The sequence below is a fragment of the Doryrhamphus excisus genome, linkage group LG16 (genome assembly GCF_037039965.1).
Source record: "Doryrhamphus excisus strain RoL-2023G ecotype Guam linkage group LG16, RoL_Dexc_Guam_v1.1, whole genome shotgun sequence".
Lineage (NCBI taxonomy): Eukaryota > Metazoa > Chordata > Actinopteri > Syngnathiformes > Syngnathidae > Doryrhamphus > Doryrhamphus excisus.
The window spans coordinates 1335281-1357404 of record NC_136372.1 but is presented as its reverse complement, the minus strand read 5'-3'; the positions used below and the strand labels follow the sequence as shown (position 1 = coordinate 1357404).

Below are 22124 nucleotides of genomic sequence, written 5' to 3'. Positions count from 1 at the left end.
AACAGAACTTTCCGGAAGCTGTTTCGTTTCTTTCATGCACCTGCCACTCAAGTCAATTGCCCCGCCCACCAATCAGGTTTTCTGACCTCCAGTTGTTTGCATTGATTCGTTGCTTGTCCACTTCACTACCTTTCTTGCGAATAATAGGGGAATAATTCCAATAATATTTAACAATTTACCCATAGAAATGGTCGTGCTGAGGTGTGTTTGTGTAAATAGTTGCAAGATATGCTTAAAAGGTTCAAGAGCCCGCCCAAAGTTTGTCATCGTCCCCCTGCTGGAAGAATGTTTGTGGCCTCGGCGAAGGTAAGCCATTCACCCTCAAAAGGTACTTTTTAGGCTCACTTAGCGTACTTTTAGTCGTTGGAAATGTGAATAATAGAAGTGGTCACGTCAAAATCGCGCCTGTAAGCAGTCATACAATATGAGTGAAATGAAGTTGCGATGCAGGCAGTTTTCTGAACCGCCGCCATCTTGGCTGAGGACGCGTAATGGCAGCCATACCGCTCAAATATGAGCGAAATATGTCAACACCGGAAATATGCGTTTCTATATTGTTTTACATGTGAAAATAACAAGATTAAGAAGTGTTTTGGTGTCATGAACAGAATTTGACTCATTTAGTGGGGCTTGGTGGACCCGGTGATGCAGGGCCAGGTTGTACAGGTGACCGCCATTACACCAGCTACTACTACCAGACCAGCCAGACCTGAAGAAGACCTGAAGAAAGCTGGTGACCTTTTCAGGAGGCAGAATGAAAAGGTACTTTCTTATGTGTTTGTTAAAACACTTAGCTGTGATGTTTTACAATATGATAGAGCAACTAGTAGCATTTTCCTTTCAGCCAACATCCACTTTTCCTTGGATTATCATCACTACACACACTAATAGAATACAATACAGCTCAAACAAGGTCACAACTGTTTTTTTTTTTTTATTCCAGTGCAAGGCATCTCTGTGTGGAAGAATCACGGCTCCTCAGTCTGGCACTCAGTGGTGGGAGCTCTCGTAGCCTTCTGGCAGAGCGTTGGTGTGGGGGTTGTGGAACAGCGAGTGGTTGCCATCGCCCCAAGGGAATTTCTGTTAGCAGACAGTGGGGAGCAATGTCTGAATTAGCCAGTAAATCTCTGCCTACTTCTGGAACTATGTTTGATGTAAATAGTCTTGAGGTAGTGTCAAGTCGCGGGCGGCTTTTTCATGGGATGCTGCTCACCTTGGTGCGGATGCGGAGGTGAGGGTAGGGCACAAACTCTGGCTGATCATGCGAGTGCTCCTGCATCTTCATGTAGGCGTTTGCCATGCACACGCCGACGCCGGGTAAGGCCAAGATGAAGGTCAGGATTTTCCAGGTCCTCGCTGTGGAGTCAGCAGATTAAATGTTTTTTAGGCACATTGCCAGTTGTCCCACTATGGATTCCATATCAGATTACCACCAAATGTGAAGAAAAAGAATTTGGGCTGGCTGCCAGCTCTCATGCTTTAAAGTTCATGTTCAGCTACAGGATATCTATCCGTGAGAAGCCACAATAAGAGTCCATTTGTGTCCTGCAGGGTTCAGTCGACGCCAAATTGGTTAACGTAGGCCCGCTATTGGCAGGTTTATGTATGTGTGTACAAAGCAGACTCTTCACCTCATAAACATTAAGGTACAAAAATACACTAGTAGACCGTGGTCCATCTGCAATATGTTTGGATTTCAAGTGTAAGCTAACACTCCTTCATACTGAAATGTAAAAATAATAAGCAGTCGGCATGATTTGCACTGTTTGGTCTGCTGTTCTCCGCTGTCTTTTTTTGCAGCCCTGCAGTGGACTCCTCTCTTCTGCTCATCTGGTCAGCACACCTACATCTCATCTGCAGTTTGGCCTCCTGAAGCCAAGCGGTCCTGCTAGTTTTTGGCCAGATTGTTGTGAATCCTTGCCAGGGTTTTGCATGCATCACTCTCCTTCATGACACGCTTGCTACAGGTACTCTTTTGCCATTTTCCCAGGCTGTAAAATGTTGACCCTTTTTAGTATCGTCCTTTATTTTGCTTCTTTGACACTACACTTGTCTGGGGTCAGTTGTGGGTTATAAATTGTTTGACAGATGTAATGTAAAAGTGATTTGTGTGCTTTTTTTAGTGTAAGTGTGAACCTGCTACTTCCATGGAGATTTTGAGGTATTTCGATGTATATCAGGAGAGTTCATCCCTTGATGCTTAAACAACAGAGGCTCAATGAATTTGTTAAACCTTTGAGGTCTGTGTGTGAGAATGTGAAGTCATCCTGACCTCCTCCTTCATGGCTCGAATGTGACGCAGCAGCTAGCATGCGTCGGGCGACCGAGGCGGCCGGAGACAAAGACATCTGTGGACACCAAGACCGGAGATTGCAGAGGTGAGATATGATGCATGCACACCAGCAGAAACAGATTCTGCACCTTCATCTTTTTTACTTCATGCAGGCGTATCATTCAAGACATTCAAGATAAGTCAACGCTTGGGGGACAGTATCTAAGCCTAAAATTGTCCTGTACATGGCAAAGGAGAGGTCTGAAGCAGAGCCTACACATGTCACTGCGTCAACTAATGAAAAATACAAAGTCAACTTACTGTGCTTCAGGCAGACGAGATTTAATGGGCTTAATTTTCCCTCCCAGCAACTTTGTGGCTCTCTTTACTTTCCTTCCTGCTTGTTTGTCCTTCAGTCTGTCCTGAGGTGAACCAGGCATGGGAGGCTCCTCCCCTCCCAACCTGTACCCGTGCCAAGAAACTTGAGTTTATATTTGGGCCGAGCACACAGGCGGGCATGGAAGAGCAAGAGTAGGCGTGTCTCTGCTTCCAGGACAGAGGTCTGTCATGAATAATGTTGAAACTCACGACTCACCCCAAGTCAGATCTGTGGGTGAGGAATATGTCATGTCAATATGCATGTGCACATGCCATGATAAAACACTTAAAATGTTACATACTGTATCTTATCATTGTTTTGCATACTGCATACTTCCATGGTGTTTGTGGTTGGAAGGTGTTCTTGCCGTGTCGGACCAGCAGGAGGCCTTGAGGACGACCAGGACATACTGGGAGAAACTGCATGAGATCGCCGGGGAGAAGGAAGTCTGGGCTGCTGCCCCCATGACCCGACCCCGGATAAGATGGATGGTTTGTAACCAAGAAATGGAACACCCTAACCTGGGAACCACCAATATTAGAGTTGAAGCTGCCTACTATCTTGATGTGCGTTTCCAACCAAGTATAAAGACAGATGATGATGTCTTAATTTCAGTGTTAAATCTTGGTTTTGTGCACATTTGGTGATACTTTAGTTGTCTCCATCTGGCCACTTTCAAACGGACTGACTCAGCCATTGGTGATGTCAGCCGGTCATGCAAACAGTCTGAACGTCTCCGGCCTTGTTATTGTGGGAAGAACTTCCACGCCACCGTGGCCCACATTTCCATTTGCTGCAGGTGTTCAAGGGCCAAATTTGTTGTTAGTTCCCTTTTAAACTATAAGGCCCACACTGATTCATGAATGCATATGTTAGCCTCTGCTTTGAGCTTGGACAGGCTACATAAAGCCCAACACTAATATTGTACCCCCCCCCCCCAGCAGGTGGTCCACGCTGACTGATGACCATAAAACTGCCAGTAAACCACTTGACGGACACAAACTTTTAACTCAGGAGTGTTACTGTTCATTTTTATTGAATGGTTGGCTCAAACACCTGAATGTTATTTTCATCTGATGCTCAGCTAACAAGATCTTCTTGTGTACTTGACACTTGACATTTAGACGGGTTTTCTTCTCTTCCAGCCTTTAAGTGCACATCAGGACGGGCGCGTGGAGTCGTCATTTGGGGGCGTATAGTGTTTCTAATAGGACAGACCACCATGAAACTACCATCCAGATGCGTCTCCTGAAAGGTCTCTCTGGCTGAATGAGCCGATACAGTCCACCCTTGTCCCAGCGTACGTCTTGACAGCCGTGACTCTGTCTGGAAGCGTTGGCATGGCCAAGAACACGGCCAGACCCTCACGGATGAGACCGTGGCTTTTACTGCCAGGCAAACGTGCAGACCAGACAAATGTTTAGAGGCGAGGAGTCTACTGGTGAGTCAGACGGGGGTGATGTTTTGGTCTTGTTCTCGCTACCTCCTAGGGAGACGATGCGGTGGTCCCGCTTGGCTTTTTCTTCAAGTGTCCAAAGGAGCTAGACGGGCTCTTTCAAAGCAGACACGGCCTACATTGTTTGAATCGGGCGCTGCTGTGCTCGCATGTAAACGTTACATGAAGAACCAGCAGACCTTTCCGTATAGGATTCATGCCATCACGGGCCAATGCTTCGTGTCTGTAGTCTCAACACATGATCACAACACCCTTGTTGCTATGGTAACTCACTCTTTAAACTGAATAATGTGCTAACGTGGGCCCTTTTTTTTCTTTCCACTATTAACAACTGACAGAACTATTTTATTCAGGCATTCTGCATAAACAGAAAGATCAGGCCTGTCTCCCAGACCCTGCACTGAGTGTGGAAAATATTTTAGAAATTATTATCAAATCAGGGCTTTTCACAAAATACTTCGTTTTATCACTGGCAATTTGTAAAATCTTCATCTTTGCGGTTTTAATCGCGATTATTTTTGTGAGTGGGCTCACACCCAAACTACACACAACTTGGCAAGGCACTATTTGGTGTTGGCGAGAAGCATTTGTCACTTTTTGTAGGACCTTGGCAGCAGATCTCATCCTTAGCGACACAAATCCAACAGTTGAGCTTTTTCTCCTGAAATATCAACATATTCCCCGGATGTCCCTGAAGTCTGGAACGTTTGTAAAAAATGCCCTGTTACACAATCATTCAGAAAAACTGAAAATGCCAATTTTATATATAATAAATACATGTTTTCTTATTTTGAATTGACTGTATTGTAATATTTGTGTTTTCATTTATTTCACATTCTGCACATTCTTACCTGTCTGCAGGTTAAACTTAAGTGGGAAAAGCTGATTTTAATTTTGGAATGAGACTTCCTATAGAGACGGCATCGGACCAAAACGGGCCACGGTGTGACCCAACAGGACCAACGCAGAGGGCAGGATCGGTCAGTGGGAGGGAGCCAGCGGTGCCACACAGCGGCCTATAAAAGTCGTGATATGCATCCATCATTTCATCTGGTCTCTCCGCCGTCATGTTGTATCCAGCTCTTCAAGTCGTGCTGCTCTTCTGCCTCATTCAGCAAACGCTGCAGGGTGGTAAGGAACACTTGGAAAGGATTTTTAAAACATAAGTGCTTGATGACCGAAGAAAAATGGGTCCCAGTAGAGAAGCCTGCCTTCATGCTTTATGATTCTGGGTCTAACCTTTTAAGGAGCTGCTTTAGCTTTTTCATGTTGATATTTTGCCATTGTCTGAGTGTATGCTGGGTTGGTTTTTAACTGTCAGTCTGGGTCATGTACAGTAAAGGACATTTTGAAACCTCAGTCTTTTCTGGTTAAGTAAACGTGCATAGATGACGTTCACAAAGACAGTACTTTCAGATTAAACGTTCCTGCCTTAACCATTGCATTTTTACAGGACTGTTAATGCTGAATGAACTTAAGTTTAAAAATGTTCTTGAAAAGCCATTTTTTTCCAGCGAACAGCGATGGGATTTTTCTTCCAAAGGATTTTATGAATCGGCGCTTTCAGCGGCCCGACTCTCACCCACGTGTGACATACCGCTCCACGTGAATTATTTAATGTTCTTCAATCAAAGGATGGCGGCATAGGCCAGATAAAATTTGACGGTCAAATGTGAGAAGAAGCAAAAGGCTCCACAAAGTCGCCTCTTTCTACTGCATGTGACCATTCAGTCTCGGGTATGTTGTGTTTCAGGGATTAAACCACAGAGCATGTCATGGGGGAGGATCCTGCCAGCCAGAGGTAAACATGGTGACTGACATTGTATTATTGGTTGTATACATTGGTAATAAAAACACATCAATGTTCACTGCAGGTGTTGGCATTGGAGCCAAAGGAGGAGGTCAGTGCACAAAAGTTGTGGCCAATGAAACAGGTTGACATTTTTCTTACTTTTTTTTTTTTTTTTTTTTACCCTAGGAGCTCTGGGCAACAGATATGCCAACAAACCCTTGAAGGCTGGAAGTATGTTTCATTTTTTAAACACACTGTTCTCATTTTCTATTGACAAATTCATGTCATGTTTGAGTATTGGAAACGATTATTTTTCAGAAAATAACATCTTATGCTGACATGTTTATGCTTATCTCCTCTTAGTCGGGCATTACCCAGTTACCAGTCCTCTTGGAGGAGGTAAGTTGTCATGGGGGGTGTCCAAACATTTTCCAGAGACTAAACGTAGAGGATGCACAGCCCATGTTGGTATTTTGTAAAGCACCACATGTAGTAGATACTATATGCTACATCGATATAGCTGAAGAAAGTATTAGCATGACCTTTGATCTTTGCTCATTGTTTTCTGTTTTTCCTCATAATGCTGTACGTATTACATTATTCTCCTAATAATTACTTTTTTGCCAACCTAATTTTTCCAATTTTGATATTGATATTTCACAAACGGTAACTATCTTAAATTGTTTGCATAGGAGGTTACCGACCTCTCGGCCTGGGAGGTGTACCTGCACGGCTGCCTGGTGGCTATGGAAACCATGGAGTCTATGGTATTGCTATAGTTATAGTTAGCCTGTTGGAAACCACTGGAGTATTTCTAATGTTGCATTCATCAGGGGCTGGTCTTGGCACGGGATTGCCACTGGGGCTTGGACCTGCAAACGGACTGGGGATGGGCCACGGAGGCAAACGTGGTAGGACGAGCCATGGTAGAGGTCTGCTTTCTGCTGAGTGCCATTCTCCTCATTTTAGGGAATTAAACCTTTTCAGCATAAATGTTTTTTTGTATCGTTACAGCTTATGGCGTTGGGCCCCTTCCAGGTAATTTTTTTTTTCAAAAAAAGTTTGAAGGCAGGTAATGCACGGCCCACAACTGGGTTTGTAAATTTAGGACTTTGTTTTCTTGTTAGGATACGGACCTTTGGCCGGCATTGGCTACCCCGCAGTCAAACCAGGTAATCAAGCAGTTACCCTGCAACCTCAAAATGTGTATGCATGAATACTGTACTCATACACTTAGTAAAAGAGAAACGTAAATTCCCCCTTTGACTTTATTTTGCATCAGAGGTCACGTTGGTATTAATCTGACCCAAAGGCCGTCCCTCTTCCCACGGGTGCCAGTCGGTGTGCATTATTTGACGTCGTGGGGTCAACACGTTTTGCATGATGATGTGTCCCCGTCAGGTGTGTCTGCGGCAGATGTGGGAGGATTGAAGAAGGCTGCTCAGGATGTCAGAGCAAAAAGTGGAGCCCTCGATGCCTTGCTCAGAGGCCCAGAAGGAACTCTTGGAGTTGAAAGGTCCAACAAGGAGAGAGGAAGTGCTCTTGGCCCCGCAGCTTCTGAATTAATCACAGACGATAGCTTTGCACCTGCGGTGCTGCCGACTGGAAGAGAAGCTAAACGCCTTGACCCGAAACTGAAGGCATCAAGTCTCGGGCCGGCCATTGGGGCTCAAGGTCTTGGTCCGGCTGTGTCACCAGCACCAGCAGGGGGAGCTGTTGATCCTTCAGGTTTGCAAAGAAAAATGAGTGCAAGTCAAGGAGCCATGCGGACCACCGCAGGAGCTCGAAAACCAGAATCTGTACATGAGGACAAGCTCAGAGCGATGGCTGCTCCTGCTTCCCCTGCACAAAGCGCCAGAGGAAACGCCTCATCTGCTAGACAACACCAGAAAAGCAAGAACTGTGGATACCCCTTGATTTTGGGAAACCACGGAGCTCGTGCTCCTCAAGCGCCAAGATCTGAAACCTTTGGTCTTTTACCATCCTCGGACACCCGAAACAAACAATTAGCCCGCTTACAAGGTCCTAGCATTGCTTTCGCCCCGGAACAGAGGAGGCCAGACGTCCTTGGGATCCCGGCTAAAAACGCCAATGAAGAGAAACTCGGTGGCACTTTGGGCACGCGACCATCAAATCCTCAAATACAGGAAGTGCCAAGAAATGTACCCTTGACCCAAGAGGCAGGTTTAGGTGTCGCCCGGGCTGGAGGGCGGCAAGGTAAAAGCCTGTCAGATCATCTGATGGATATTAAAGTAGCCTCTCTTACACTCCCAGTCCTTCTATTTCCATTGCCACTAGTCCAAGTCAAAGCTGCCTTTTGTTCCCACACTTATTCCTGATTGCTCCACAGGGGCGTCCCTGTTGGTGTGCCTCCATTCACCTTGTTGTACATTCTCTCCTTCCTCAGGTTTTATTGCTAATCCAGGAAACTATCTTGGATCAGGCCTTGTCCCGGGGGCTTACGGACCAGGTAATGCTGTGCACTAACATTTAAAGATAACACCCGCTTGTCATAAATGTACATTTACACCACTCCATGCGCCGGCTACAGCTTTAGGCCAGGGAGCGTACCTGGGAGCAGGCGAGAAACATGGAGGTAAGTCTGCACAGTCCCCTGGCCCCTACCGTATAGTGACTTTTAAAATCAATGCACGTCCACTGACTTAATGACCTCATTTCCTGTCCAACATGTCAGCTCCAGCTGCTGTCGGTCAGGGAGGATACACCAAAGGTCCTGCAGGCGTGTCAACAGGTCCGTACATACCCTATACGTACATATTCACGTACATAGACTACGTACTCATGTCTGCCAATGCAGCGTATTGATGGCGTGTCTTCGCAGGTTATGGCAGCAGTGCAGCAGGATACCTGGGTGCTCTTTCAGGCAACGGCTACGGTAAGTATGAACATCTAGTTTCCATTTGCATATATGAATGGGACCTCCATTAAAGCATTTATTCATTTGCATTCTTGCTTGATAGGTTATGGGAATGGTTACAGGAATCCTTATGGCGCTGGTAAGTACTTCGTGTGCTAAAATGCTATTATAAGGAATATTGACCTTGGATACAGTACAGTGGGGAAAAATACAGTGGGTTTAAAAAATGTGTTTTTAATAAAAAATGTTAGACGTAGCACAGCCATTTCCACGTTTTTGAAAACACTTGTCATAAAGTCAACCATCTTGAAGTTGCTATATGCGATTTCATCCACTGGAGGGCGCTGCTCAGCACGTTTAGTTGCTCTTCGGTTCGGCTGCAGCTCCCGTGGATGCTTTTGATTGACAACTGCATTCTGTGGGGGGTAATTTTCCAAACAATAACAAGTTTGTAGTAGTTCAAATGTGATTTAAATGTTTCAGCCTTGGGTACAGGAGGCTACGGTGGACAGCCTCAGGGACCATACGGTAAGATGGCAAGAAACACAGCAGTCCATTCATGGATAGCCAAAACATCTCATGGATTAAAAGTTCTTATCTTTTTCTAGGAGGACTTGGTGCTGGAGTGGACCCGGCTGCTGGCAAATATGGTGAGACTGTTGAACCTCTGCTGTTTTTTGTAACTTGTGAGAGTTATGATGCATTCTTTTCATCCTGCAGGAGGAGCAGGAGCTCAGGGCCCGTACGCCAGCGCTCCTGTGGCTCCTGCACGGCTTGAAGGTAACTTAGAGTTGAATTTGAGGACAACTTCTATGACTGTCCTACCATGACCTTTGACATTTCTGCTTCTCAGGAGATGGAGGCTATCCATACCCTGCTCAGTCTCTTGGCCTCAGCGGTGACGGCAGCAAGAGTGCCAGCAAGCACGGTGAGATGTTCAGTGTTGCTATGGATATACTATACACAGTGTACGTCATGGCCAATTATGCAAATAGCACATTGCCACAAATAGATTGCAACCCTGTGGGTATAGCAGGCTTAGCTCCATGCGGCGTCTGGTATTTAGTTTTCTGTTTTAAAGATGGGCGTTTTTGTGTTTTCAGGCGCAACGTATGGAGCTCCACAAGCAGGTGAGTCCTGCCGTTTTCCTGTTTGAATTCAGGGAAGGAGGTAAAAGCTGCGAATGTCTGTAAGCCATGGACCGCCAACCAGAAAGCAGGGTTGCTGTCATGTTTTTGTGGTTCATTTGCGGTTCGTTACTGATGTGTGCTTTTGTGTGTGCATGCCAAGGCTACGTCCCACAGCTTGGTGCAAGTCGAGATGCGTTGGGTAAGCGAGAAAGACTTCCTCCATCATCGTCTTCCTTTTATGTATTGGGCAGCCATTTTGGCCCCGTGAGAAGTGCAGTGTGCCGCCCGAATCATTGTGATTTCTAAAACTACATCAGTAATGACAGCAGAAAGTAAATGTTGTAGTCAAAGACATCTTTCTACATCACCAAACCAAAAGGCCAATCTCAAACTATCCCCTGATACAGTAAGAGCGTTTTGACAAAACCAGCTACGCTAAATGTTTCCTGTAAATGAACACTTATTGATGCATTTTAATTTTAGTGCCAGCATTGCAGCAAAAATATCCAAATGTTGAGCTGTTGCCAAATGTTTTTCCTACATTTCTAACCGGAAGCGGATCAAACCTTTCACAGGAGAGCAAGCCGGCAAGTATGGTGCAGGAACCGGACCGCTCGCAAGTGGATACAAAGGTGAGAAGGGGGGGGTTTGAGCCCGGAGGTATGGAATCCCGTTGCCGCCAGTGAAAGACAATGCTAAGTCATAATTATGGGATGAAAGGTTGGTTGTGAGAGTCAGAATTATGACTTAAGTCCAAATTGTGACACAAAAAATCAAAATTATGAGATATAAACTGTACATGGGCCTGAGTGTTGAAGGGTTCCTTGAAAAAGCCACACATGTACAGTTTGTATGGCATTTCTTTTTACCTCATAATTATGACTTGTAATGACTCTGTTTTCTCTCGGTGGCGGAAACGGGCCTCCATGTTCTAAAACGCTGTTTGTACCGCTCTTGCATCCACGCTTCCAAAGGGGGCGCTGTTTCCTCCAATCCGATAATCACATAAACTGTATGCTATGAAAGCGACAACTGCAATGACGTCAATAGTTTAATTCTGCTTTCTGTTTGTCTTTGTCAGGCTGATGGAAATGACTGCCATCATTCAAATCTTTTCTGTGTTTATATTTTTGTAATCTTTATACGTAACTGGCTTTTGTTAAGCATTTCTACTTGCGGCTGGTGACGGCGACAAAAAACGTGACCGATGTATTTGAAAATAAATGTGGAAAATACATGACCTGATAATGTATTTATTTGATCCCGCATGGAAGCCCAAATCATGCAAAGTAGATGCGTGTCAAACCGAGTTTACCGTCACACTTGACGCCACATTTCTTCACAGGAAATGTCACCACTTCCTGTTTTATGAGCGCCAATGCTGCCTGACGGGAGGCCCAAAAATAATCCACCAAACACTTTGCGCTCATTTTTTATTGTTTTACAGTAAACGCCACATAAATGCATAAAAAGTATTTAAGTCACATGAACTAGCTTGCACACAGTAATGATGGTAAAAGTCCTGCTTTAACTACCGGGAGCATTACACGTGATTACGTCAGCGGTTCAAGCACACCCATCTCTAACAGGATGTCTTGGGGGACAGGGTGAGCGTGGCGGGACACATACATGCTCTCCAGACTCTGGCTCATTGGCGAAGACTTGTAGTCCATGCATGACTCACCGCCCAGGCTGGGAGCACATTTCACATTCCACTTGTAGAAGAACCGGCCGTGGTGCATGGCACACATGTCCTGCGTCTCTCCCGCCTTCAGGATTTGCTCGCATTGTCCCAGGAGGTCGTCGTCCCAGCCGCTGTCCTGATCCCACACTTCAAATCTGACTTTCAGGGCCGCCGATAGATCTTGAGTGCCCAAGTCAAAGATGGTGGCCCAGTGGGGGTTGTTGTTGTTGAGAATGACGGGAGAGCGATACGCCTGTTTGTTGAAAAACATCTTCACGTAGCCGTCGGTGGCCGTGTTGTGGTCTCCCCATAGTCCTGAAGCTCGTTGGATGGTTATGATGACCCGGGCCATGCCGGCTCGGCTCGGGCAGCAGTCCTGGGTTACGGCACGGTTGTTGTGGCATTGGCAGACGCAGGGGTCCCTGGAGTCGCTCCTGATGCCGTCCTGACAGCGCCCACTGCAGTCCATGATCAGACTCCTCTCCAGGATGTAGTGGCTTATGGCCGCTCGCAGGTTCCTCCTTGAGGGGCTGTTAGCCGGCAGCAACTCGTGCAGGGACTCCAGGGAATAGGAAATAATGTCTGGGTAGTGTGGCACCGTATCAAGCCATTCCTTGTAGGCTGATGGGTCTTTGCCTGAGGAGAAGAGAAGGTCCACATCACTGGTGTGACCCCCCTTTATGTCTGTGAACCTGTGGGAAAGACAGGACCGTTGGGGTTAGATTTGTGATGTGTGAGGATACGGTCAAAGTAATTTTACTCGTTTAGACCAATCAGACCACCCAACCAGACACTGGGTGATGTGTTGTAAGGCTGAAAAGGCCCATTCAGAAGACTGAAGAAGTGAGTGGAATGAAGCGGCTTGGTTGATTGACACCTGTCGTTGAAGAGGCTGGAGAAGCTGGCCTTGCTCTCGGTCTTGTCGGTGTCGTTCTTGCAGTGTTTGTAGCCGGCTTTCTTGGTCACTTTGATGGTGAGAGACGCCTCCACCTCCAGGCACATCTGCACCTCCTCTGCGCTGAGGCCCTGCAGGCTGGCCTGGCACTGCTTGATGCTGGTGATGGACTGGACAGATCCTCCCAGTTTCACCTAGACATTTAGTATTAGTACTCGGTTGCTGGATTGTTGGACTGTGGTGGTTCCACTGTTGGTCTGGTTGATGGACGTGGTACCTTTGTGATGTAATGGGTGCCAAAGTTGTCAATCAGTTTATAAAAACGTTGCTTGTATCGAGGGCTGTAGGTCTTTGGAAGCTCCTTCAGTGCTTTTCGAAATTCAGCATGCAGCTTTGGCTTGCCGGACACCCTGTAGCTGTTCCAGTGGGACGCCCATCAAAGAAAAATGCGTTAAAGCTGCGCTGTGGGAAAACATCTCACCGTCACCTTCTTACCTGTAGTACTCGCAGGACATTCTCTGGCTGACGAAGCTGAACTTGTCTGTCTTGGTTTTCTGCATGGAGTACTGGGCCAGTTTTGACTGGGTGCCGGCCAGCATCAGTCCTGCACCGTATTTTGTAGCGTTCACACTCAGACTGGCCCGCCAATTATTTTCCACTATGGAAGTAATGGAATTGACGAGAGCCTCACTGGATCTGTGAAGTGTACTGGCCTCGTTTAATCTGCAGAACCGCTTTGGCCTCCAATCCACCACAGACAGGGGAAGCTTCTGACGGGCCTTCCCCAGGAAGGGGTTGGTGCACAGGGTGCACGTTTTGTCCTTGCGTTTCCACTCATTCACGTCCAGGACAAACGCCCCCTTGCGCTTCATCTCAGTGATATCGAAGCCTTCCCCGGCTAGGTTGGTGCCTGGAGCCAGTTCTGCGTGGAGACACTGTTTGGGGGAGCCCACCGTGCAGGACTGGTGTGTGTGCCGGGGGAGGAAGAGCATGAGGACGGTGCAAGTATTCAACAGAATCATGTTGATGCTGTCTTGGAATCTGGAAAAGAAGACGTCAGATTTTTCATTGTGTCAATCATTGGGGTTGGGTAGACTTCTCAAACCCTGTTTTTCCTGTCGTGTGTGCGTTTGTGTGGGTGTGTGTGGGTGAGGCTTTGTGGTCTCCCTCTGCATCAGTTATCTTCATCAGCCTGGCATTTCGTTCAAATGTCATCTATTAAGAAGGGACTAAGAAGTAGGGGCCGAGTTTTCTTTAATGGCTGAAAGTATCAAATCTTTCCAGTAAACACTCATCCGTGGGGTGCCTCGGGTAGGTGTGGGCGAAAGGGTGTAATGGAGTGTTACCGTCAGTTTGACTAAAATATTTTCAGTTTCTGTTTCGTGGCATAAATGCGATTAGCTTTTCCCACAACGGCAGTTCTAGTTTGGTGATACCGATACTGTCCAAGTCCACTAAAAGAAGCCAAGTTTTCAGACATTTGGTCCCTACTAGGTAGGGATCTCGTTCAACCCCCGCTTGATTCATTCATTAAGAACTGTGGCTATTTGTCCATATACTGTCAATTTCTCCAAAATGATTGCCGTGTGATGACTGAACCTTGAACCGTGACGTAGCTTGTCTGATGTCAAGAAAGACAAGCAAAATGTGACACAAATGCCCTAAAATCACTTATCCAACATGAAATGTGGCATCAAAGAGGTTTTAAATGTGACGGAACATTTGAACGTCATCGCAGACTTACCTTTCTTGACCCCGCAAAGATTCGCCGATAGCTGAAGCTGTCAAACTGACTGCATCGGCGTCTGCCTTCAATGTTTTCAAGAAAAGGGGGCGGAGGTTGTTGTTGTGGCAACGGTGGTCTTGACTACTTTTGACGAGTTTCTCAGACGGGGGTGGAGCTGGTGCTCGGCAGGAAGCTGGCGTTCCACTCAGCAAAGAAGCAATATCAGGATCAATATCGCAATCATGCACTCTGAACTGATGCTGGACTCTGATTGTCTTGGTTTTGATCATCCTGGTCATTTTATTCTCGGGGCATTGACTGAACTCTATCTTTTTTGAGGCGTCCCCCAGGGGTCTATCCTTTGTGCCCTGTCTTTCCTTCAACATCATCCTTGTAGTTTCTGTTCTCTGTCAAGGTTGCCTGTTCAGTGCTTCTCTTTGCAGGTGCCCCCCAGGGGTCTGTTTTTGGTCCCCAGTGGGGAAATGGGGACCATGATAAATGATCAATTGCCACTTAGGATGCCGTGTTTGATCAAAGCGGAAAAGATCCAACACATCAGTAGCCACCTTCACACTTCCTGCAAAAAGATGGCTTGCTTTTGCTTGATTGACCTCAAACCTTTTGAGGCATCCCCCTGGGGTCTATCATTGGCCCACATCTTCCTGGTATGATAAAATGCAATTCCACATTGTACATATTGAAATGATCAACTTTCATGTTCTTTTTTTTTTTTTTGCTCACTGGGGAAAATAGGCTTGATTGTGGCTTTTGTGGTTCACGTCCTCAGCATTTATGCTCATCTTGTTTCATTTTGATTGAGCTTGAGCCCAACCGTGGGCGGGAAAATCACACCCATCACAGTTAACAGTCACAAACGTCATTTACCTTGCACGTGCAAAGGTCGCTTTCAGGTTGTTGCATGTCACGCGGCGGCAGAGTGGGGTGAGAGGTGGGGTGATTCATCCCCAACCTCAGCGCTGCTCTTCCATTAGACGATTACACTGCGTCACCCGCTGCCTTCAAGGGCTCCTCGCAAGTCTCTGCCCGCCCGATAAACATTTGTCTCCTTTCTTCACATGACGCGTTGACAGTGCACGCTCATTTTAATTCCATACTCAACATAATGGAGTAGAATTCTTGTGACATGCGACTTCCCTTCTGACTTATTTGACCTCCAGGCTCCAATGGCCATGAATTAGAATTTGTAGCATGGGATAATGGAAAGGTGTGCTGTCAGTTCAATCTAAGTGGTAAAGATAGACGGTCAATTCAAGATCCTCCGGGCTGTTGACACTTGTAGAGCTGGAATGTACTCTAGCATCTAATTCACATTTGTTGACACCTTTTATCATTCATTGGCGCCCGGGCGGCACATGTAACACTTCCTGCTGTTGCAAGGAAGGGGAAGGCAACAATGGCTCTTCCAGTGATGGTATTGCACTCAGCAGCGTCAAGATGCTTATGGTTAAACCCCATTAGACACAGGAAGTTTGGAAATGTTGCCTTCAAAGTAAAAGTCCAGATAGACAGCCTCAAAACCTATCCTGTTTGAGTTCAGTAATCACACTTTTATCAAACAGTTAACGTTATAGTTGGTGAATTTTGGAAATAATATAAGTCTCTGAAATCCAACTTGTTTGGTTAAAGTACCACACTACTGCTAGTATTATTTGCATGACGGCAACGCGTTAAATGGTGTTTTTATTTTGAAAAGCAGGCCGGAAGTGATGCCTTCGATGAAGGTGCCGCTTGTCTTTTGTGTCGAGGCGTTGCAGAGGATCCAAGGCCGTCCCGAGGAGACCGCGGCTCTCATTCGGCCACAGAAAACGAGTTGAATTAACCACCAAACGACAATGGTGAACGTACACTCGTGTTTGCCGGAGAGAACCGCGAGCCGGTCGGCCCACGCTGACGCCACCCCGTCGTCAGGACGGCTTTGCTAGCCCGCAGCGGTCGCTCAAATCTCAGCCCGAGAATCCCCCCACGTTGTCCTGTCAGCCTCGGAAGAGCACCAGGGAAGCTAGGACGAGCACATCCGGGGATGCTGAAGCTGTGACCGCGCTTCGGTCCCTTCTCCAGGACCGGACCGGAGGCGGGATCGAGGCAGCAGCATCCTCCGGAGCTGCATGGACACGCACAGGCAGCATCCGCGGCCGTGACGCGCCGCCCTCACCGGGATGCTAGCGAGGAGGAAGAGTCTCTGACATGAAGACCAGGCTGGCGTGTCCTCTGGGTGCTGCGCTGACATTGTCCCCATGCCACAGACGCTGACTCGACCGTGCCGACATCGTCATGTACGCGGCTGGAAGCGTGGAGCTCCAGCCCGGTGGATGACACTCAGCCAGGTACCGGCGGGCCGGCGCGGGGCCACCTTCCCCGGGTAGTGGCCGCACACTTGGACGCGAGTTTGCTAGCAGCTAGGCGGCTAACAGGACCGGATCCACCGAAGCCAATGTTGTCCCACAAGATCCTAGTGGCCGTCCTTTTGCTAAACGTCTACGTCGGCGTGCAGTCCGTCTACTATTTGTTCGGCGGCGTCCTCTTATCGGTGGTGTTCGCCATGGCCTTTTTAAACGGACCGCGGCTCCTGGACTGGGCCAGCTCGCCCCCTCATCTCCAGTTCAACAAGTACGTCCTGACCGGATACCGACCCGTCTCCTCCGTGCAGGACTGCATCAGGAGCCTCTTTTACCTGCACAACGAACTTGGGAACATCTACACCCACGGTGAGTGGACTTGAAAACCACATCAGTCACCTTTTCTTCTCTTCATTAGGTACACACGCTAATCAGGTCCTTTAGGAAAAACTGATCCACTATTAATGTAACGTTAATGTAATGTATGTTTATTGTTCTTGACCTTGTGGTACAGTTCTTAACCTTTACATTTTGGGGGCCGATCTTCAAAATCAGCACCAAACTTTGTTGCCGTGCACGCTCACATCCACACATTGTCTTTGATTTGGGCCCTCAGAGGAGTTAGTCAAAATACGACCCCCCACCCCCCACCCACGTTTTGGCCCAAAATCAATGGTCCCAATCATGATGTCTGACTTGCTCTATATTTGCCACTTTGGCTTTTGGGGACTTCTTTGTACGTCCTGTCATGACGGACGTCTCCGCAAAATTTGGTGATGATCCCTGAAAATGAAATCCCTGAGTGACTTTTAGGGGTTTGTGCCAAATTTTTCACCTTCAACCTTGGTGAGTATTCATGCATGTTAAGTCCCCCCAAAAACATGAAGAAACACCTAAAAATAATAATAATAATAATAATAAACAGCAGATGCAATTGCGCCACTACATGAACTTAACTTACATGAAATTAGGCGGGGGGAAAAAAACCCAGGCGGTGGTGGGGTGTGATCCAATTAGCTTTTAGTGCCACTTTGGGAGGGAAAAAGTCGTGCATGAATCTTTAATGTTGATCTTAGACCCCTCCACAGGAAGTCCGGAAGGCCGTGTCCGTCCCTCCAGAGCGCCAGGCTGTGGTCCATTGGCCGTGGAGCGGAAACGTCCCACCTTAAAATAGACGTGTTAAAATTGTTGGTGGTATCACGTGACCGGGACCAACTGCCTTGACATTGCAAGGCCTGATAGGCCGGGCGAGGGAGCACAAGCTTCCTATTGGCAAAAGGTCCACATTGTGGTACCCCAAAGGGGCGGAGCTAGTGACAATACCGTGTGCCGGAGTGGTAGCCACTTCCAGAAGACGGATGTCCTCCATTGTTGCCTATTTGTTTACCTCTTCTTAGGATCTGACTAGTTCCTGGAGTTTGCTCACTCTCCACCCTTGTGTCAATATTTGAACACCTCCCAGAGAGCTGCCAGTCCACTTAGCGTTCCGGCTTCTATGCAGTTTACGGGCCACACCACTCGGGGCGCTATAGGTTTAGCCGCCAATCACATGTCACAAGTCATGTGGTCTTCCCAGAGCTAAAGTCTCCCCCACTAGATGTTGACCTTGGGTTATTTGCATGCAGAGCAGGTTTGTTTTTCATATCAAAACGAGTCTTTTCAATATGGAACCTTGCCTCCCCCAACCCCCGAAGGCATCCCTTTGCTCTGCTTCCTGGTGCTGCTGCCGCTCAACATCCCCTGGTCCCAGATCAGCGTGACGTGGCTGGGTGTGGTGCACTTCCTGGCCTGCCTGTCACCCCAGCTGGGCTCGGTGCTCTACCACCTCTTCATGAACCACGAGGGGGGCGAGCCGGTCTACCACACCCTCCTCAAACTGGACGTGTGCGGAATCTGCATGATCAACACGCTGGGTGAGTGCTCTTTTTTTCCGCACCCTACGCATTCTGGCAGAAGTGGCCGCTCTATTAGGTACACACATGCGACCACATCTGATGTGCGTTTTCGGATCGATTATCGGGGGTTGTAGTTTTGAATGACCGTGCGGTTGTGGTCTCAGGGGCGCTGCCGATCCTCTACAGCACGCTGCTGTGCTACCCGCTGATCCGCACGGTGGCGCTGGCCGTCTACATCCTGCTCTCCAGCCACGCCATCTACTGCGCCGTCACGGCCCGCAGCAGCGTGCGCCGCCTGCGCTCCTTCGCCTGGCAGGCGCTCTTCCGCTTCTCCTTCTTCCTGATGCGCTGGGTGGGCGTGGGCGGCGGCAGTCCCACCTCGCTGCGCCACTTCCTCACCATGGACGCGCTGGCCGTGCTGGGCGGCGTCATCAACATCGCCCGCATCCCCGAGCGCTTCCGCCCGGGCCTCTTTGACTACTGGTGCAACAGCCACCAGATCATGCACGTGCTGGTGGTGGGCTCCATCCTCTACCTGCACTGGGGGGTGCTGGACGACCTGCTGTGGATCAACAGCTACAACTGTCCCTCGGACTGACCCCCCGCCCGCCCCCCTGCGGCAGAGACGGGTGAGCTAGCATGCGATTCGGGATGTTCACGCCTCTTTCTGTGGATCTTCTCACATGGAACGAGTAGAAGACACTGGAAACTTTTACTGCTGAGCTTCCTTAGGAAGTTCCTGTTAGTTGATGGGACGGGCGGGCGGGGGGGGCAGTGTTGTTACCTATGCAGCGTGTCCATATCATGCATCGGCACACGCCTCCGGATTTATAGTCCTAATTATTTTTAACATTGAAATATTTTCTGTCCATAGCATGGGCCAAAAATAGACAGGTGATGCAGTTCACCGAGTTCCCCACTAGGGGGAGCAACTGCAGTGGAACCATGTGAAATCATGTGACTACATATAAATACATGTATGTAAAAAGCAACGTTTTAGCAAGATATCAGCATTAGATGCTGTCGCGCAAGTGTAAAAGGAAGCAAAGCAGCGTTTGTTGTATAAACAGCCCACAGGACTGCGATCTATCGGTGGCTGCGGTCGGTCCACGTTATCGTTTTTGCTTAACGGAGTAAAAAAAGCACGAAATATGTCTCCAACTGCAAACCTACGTACCTCTGTTCCCCGTTCTTGTTTTTCATGTCACGTCGCCGAAAGGAGTCTCACTACCAGATCCTCGCCAAATATAGCGACAGGGTGGCTAGGTTGGCGACAAAAATCCCTCCTGCAGCATCGGGCTAGCAGGTTGTAAAATGATTGTACAGGGGGACACTGACTTTGAACAACCACGACCCCCCCCTCGTCGACTATTTAGCTCCTTAGCTTCCCTCTTCGCAAGAGAACAGTGCTAATTAAGCGTCACTTTAGAGAACTAAGTCACTTTTATTGCAAATGTTGAGCTGAAATCGCAGGAGGAAACGGCCTTTTACATGAGTGACATGAGCTTCGATTTATTTATTTATTTTATTTTGAAATGCAGGGGGAGCAGGAACCCGGCTCGGTGATACGTTGTGGTCGTTTACCACCATGCATTTCCAATGCGGCGTATTATGTTTTTTTTTATGCATGCGAGGTGCAGAGGCGGGTTGCGCACCACCCTTTGAGCCAACATGGAAGTGCTTAGATGACCGCACGCTTATTCAGGTACTTCCTGGTTTAAGAGGTCACCTGAGATTTATCCTTTCAAAACAAAAAAAGTATATTTTCTTGTACAGCTGGGGTAGGCTCCAGCACCCCCTGCGACCCTCGTGAGGACAAGCGGTAGAAAATGAATATTTTCAGCCATTGTGGCGCTGTTATTGCCAAATTAGCATGCATACGCCGACATACTTTGATTTGTTAACGTCACAGATGCATGAGTAGCTATTAGCTCGTCCTTAGCTTGATCGCACCCCCATGCCCCCCCCCCTTCCCCGAAGCATCACTCGCTCCTTGCTCTTAAAGGGCTCCAAGTTGAAGGTCAAGTCCATACACGTGGTGTAAATATTGAACATGTATGTAGAGCGTATATACGTACATACGACCAAGTGTTTCTTCTTGAGGGGCGCCGCCCCGTCTTTGCTCACCTTTTCCTGACCCCGACTACACTTGTATTTCCGAGAGTATGCGGGTGGGCGGGACCGGCACAGGTCAATCTATGCATCATAAATCAACGAGGACGCAACCCTCGTTGTTAATGTCAGCCGTGTGTTCCGCTGCCCCGCCCCCGTCCCCGTCCCGCCTCTCAGGTGCCGCAACAGTAGCTGGAATGTCCCAAATTAGGCGTCCCGGGCATATATATGTACAGTGGTACCGCTTAGGGGGCCATTCCGCCAAATCGCTGCCATTTGCTTGCTGTATCACTCTTAAGATGAACGTACTGGGCTGCAGGGGATCTGATTGATCCAACTTCCTGTTTACCATGTGACCGCGTTACTAAGGGCGTAATGCGGTGGGCCAACGGGACTGGGTGTGTTCAAGTACAGTTGGGACGGATTGAAATGAAGTCTCATTTTAGGAAGCGTGGATATTCCCAATGTTCAAGGTCGTTTCAATTGTCCTTAAATGGGTTGAATGTGTAATCTGATGTGCGGGACACAAAAAAATGTATTTCCTGTTACTTTTACTTGACTTCCTGGGGACGCAAATGGCACGCGTACGGTGGAATGCTCCATAAGGTCATCATTCCTGTCTGATGTGATTTTCATCTCCCGCCCATAACAAGCGCTTACAGCAGACAGGAAGTGCTTATACAGGAGGGGAACCCGTCCCAACATGTATGTATGTATGTATGTAAGTACAGTACATACGCATGGAAGTACAGCGGGACAAAGTATTTTTTTTAAAAAACATATACAGTGTATCTCGAAATAGAACAGCAGCGCCGGCTAGCCTGTTAGTTTGTAACGGGTCAGAATAATTGTCGTGTAGTTGACCCACTAAGGACCTGCTCCATGTCTCCATGATGACGATGATGATGGGTGAATGTGGCGCCCTCTAGTGGCATGCAAGCGCCTGTGATTGCTGGCAGACAGACCATTGATCTGACTGCAGACGATTGTGCAATAAAACTCAAGTCTATATTTGTAAACGTGCACCTTGTCTTCTCTTCCCGGGGGGGTCAAAGGCAAGCTGTGCAATTTTCATTTGGGATTGATTAAAGGGGGGGGTCAAAGGTTAAATCAATAGATTTTTCATCTGCACAAGCACCCTATTTGTTTTGATTGATGGATCCAGTCATGCCCTGTTAGTGGTCAACCGTCAAATCATTGGATTTATTTATTAATTTTTTATTCATTAATTTTTTGATTGGAAAAAAAATCTCTCCCCCCCACCCCCAGTAATTTTTTAAGCATTTTTGATCGGTGACAATTATTTTTTGACACACTTTTTGACTGTGTTGTGTTCACGGTCAAATCATTTTCCTATTTATTCTATTCATTTATTTATTGTTTGTCATTTCAATGATAAAAAATATATTCATTTTAATTGTTATATAATAATTATATAATCAAACAATAAAATTAAGAGCAATATTTTTTCTTCCAAATTGTTTTTTTTTTAATTTTGTTTCATTTTTTAATTAAAAAATAAGTTCTTTTTTTCAGTAATTTATTTGA

The 22124-nt window shown here is 47.3% G+C and overlaps 4 protein-coding genes and 1 long non-coding RNA gene across 6 annotated transcripts; 3 read left to right on the top strand and 2 right to left on the bottom strand.

The window, feature by feature from the left end:
• The first annotated feature begins 38 nt into the window (after positions 1-38).
• Positions 39-2378, top strand: LOC144901900 (uncharacterized). 2 transcript variants are annotated; one of them, XR_013630055.1, is made up of 4 exons: positions 39-306; positions 609-762; positions 944-1967; positions 2241-2378. It is a non-coding gene; the product is annotated as an uncharacterized LOC144901900 (long non-coding RNA). The 2 variants fall into 2 exon arrangements; XR_013630054.1 differs by having other exon boundaries at positions 46-306; positions 944-2372.
• Positions 907-2729, bottom strand: cox6a2 (cytochrome c oxidase subunit 6A2). Its single transcript, XM_058048633.2, has 4 exons — positions 2594-2729; positions 2273-2348; positions 1214-1356; positions 907-1080 (listed from the first exon to the last, which is right to left on the bottom strand). Exons 2-4 carry the CDS (start codon positions 2346-2348, stop codon positions 991-993), a joined length of 309 nt encoding a protein of 102 aa, XP_057904616.2. The 5' UTR covers positions 2594-2729; the 3' UTR covers positions 907-990.
• On the top strand, positions 2486-11224 carry LOC131102852 (uncharacterized). Its single transcript, XM_078797442.1, has 26 exons — positions 2486-2885; positions 3009-3450; positions 3797-4092; positions 4969-5238; positions 5861-5908; positions 5982-6008; positions 6086-6130; positions 6263-6298; positions 6592-6666; positions 6733-6810; positions 6914-6937; positions 7027-7071; positions 7301-8116; positions 8307-8369; positions 8451-8495; positions 8595-8651; positions 8742-8795; positions 8881-8916; positions 9261-9305; positions 9386-9427; positions 9498-9557; positions 9631-9705; positions 9881-9907; positions 10068-10106; positions 10483-10539; positions 10989-11224. Exons 4-26 carry the CDS (start codon positions 5175-5177, stop codon positions 10991-10993), a joined length of 1863 nt encoding a protein of 620 aa, XP_078653568.1. The 5' UTR covers positions 2486-2885; positions 3009-3450; positions 3797-4092; positions 4969-5174; the 3' UTR covers positions 10994-11224.
• A 111-nt stretch (positions 11225-11335) lies between these two features.
• Positions 11336-14278, bottom strand: LOC131102856 (perforin-1-like). The gene is made up of 5 exons (XM_058048481.2): positions 14231-14278; positions 12982-13527; positions 12764-12902; positions 12469-12680; positions 11336-12283 (listed from the first exon to the last, which is right to left on the bottom strand). Exons 2-5 carry the CDS (start codon positions 13506-13508, stop codon positions 11461-11463), a joined length of 1701 nt encoding a protein of 566 aa, XP_057904464.2. The 5' UTR covers positions 13509-13527; positions 14231-14278; the 3' UTR covers positions 11336-11460.
• Positions 14279-15922: 1644 nt separating this feature from the next.
• On the top strand, positions 15923-21644 carry paqr4a (progestin and adipoQ receptor family member IVa). Its single transcript, XM_058048579.2, has 3 exons — positions 15923-16938; positions 18264-18482; positions 18629-21644. The coding sequence occupies exons 1-3, from the start codon at positions 16665-16667 to the stop codon at positions 19060-19062; spliced, it is 927 nt and encodes a 308-aa protein (XP_057904562.1). The 5' UTR covers positions 15923-16664; the 3' UTR covers positions 19063-21644.
• Positions 21645-22124: the final 480 nt, after the last annotated feature.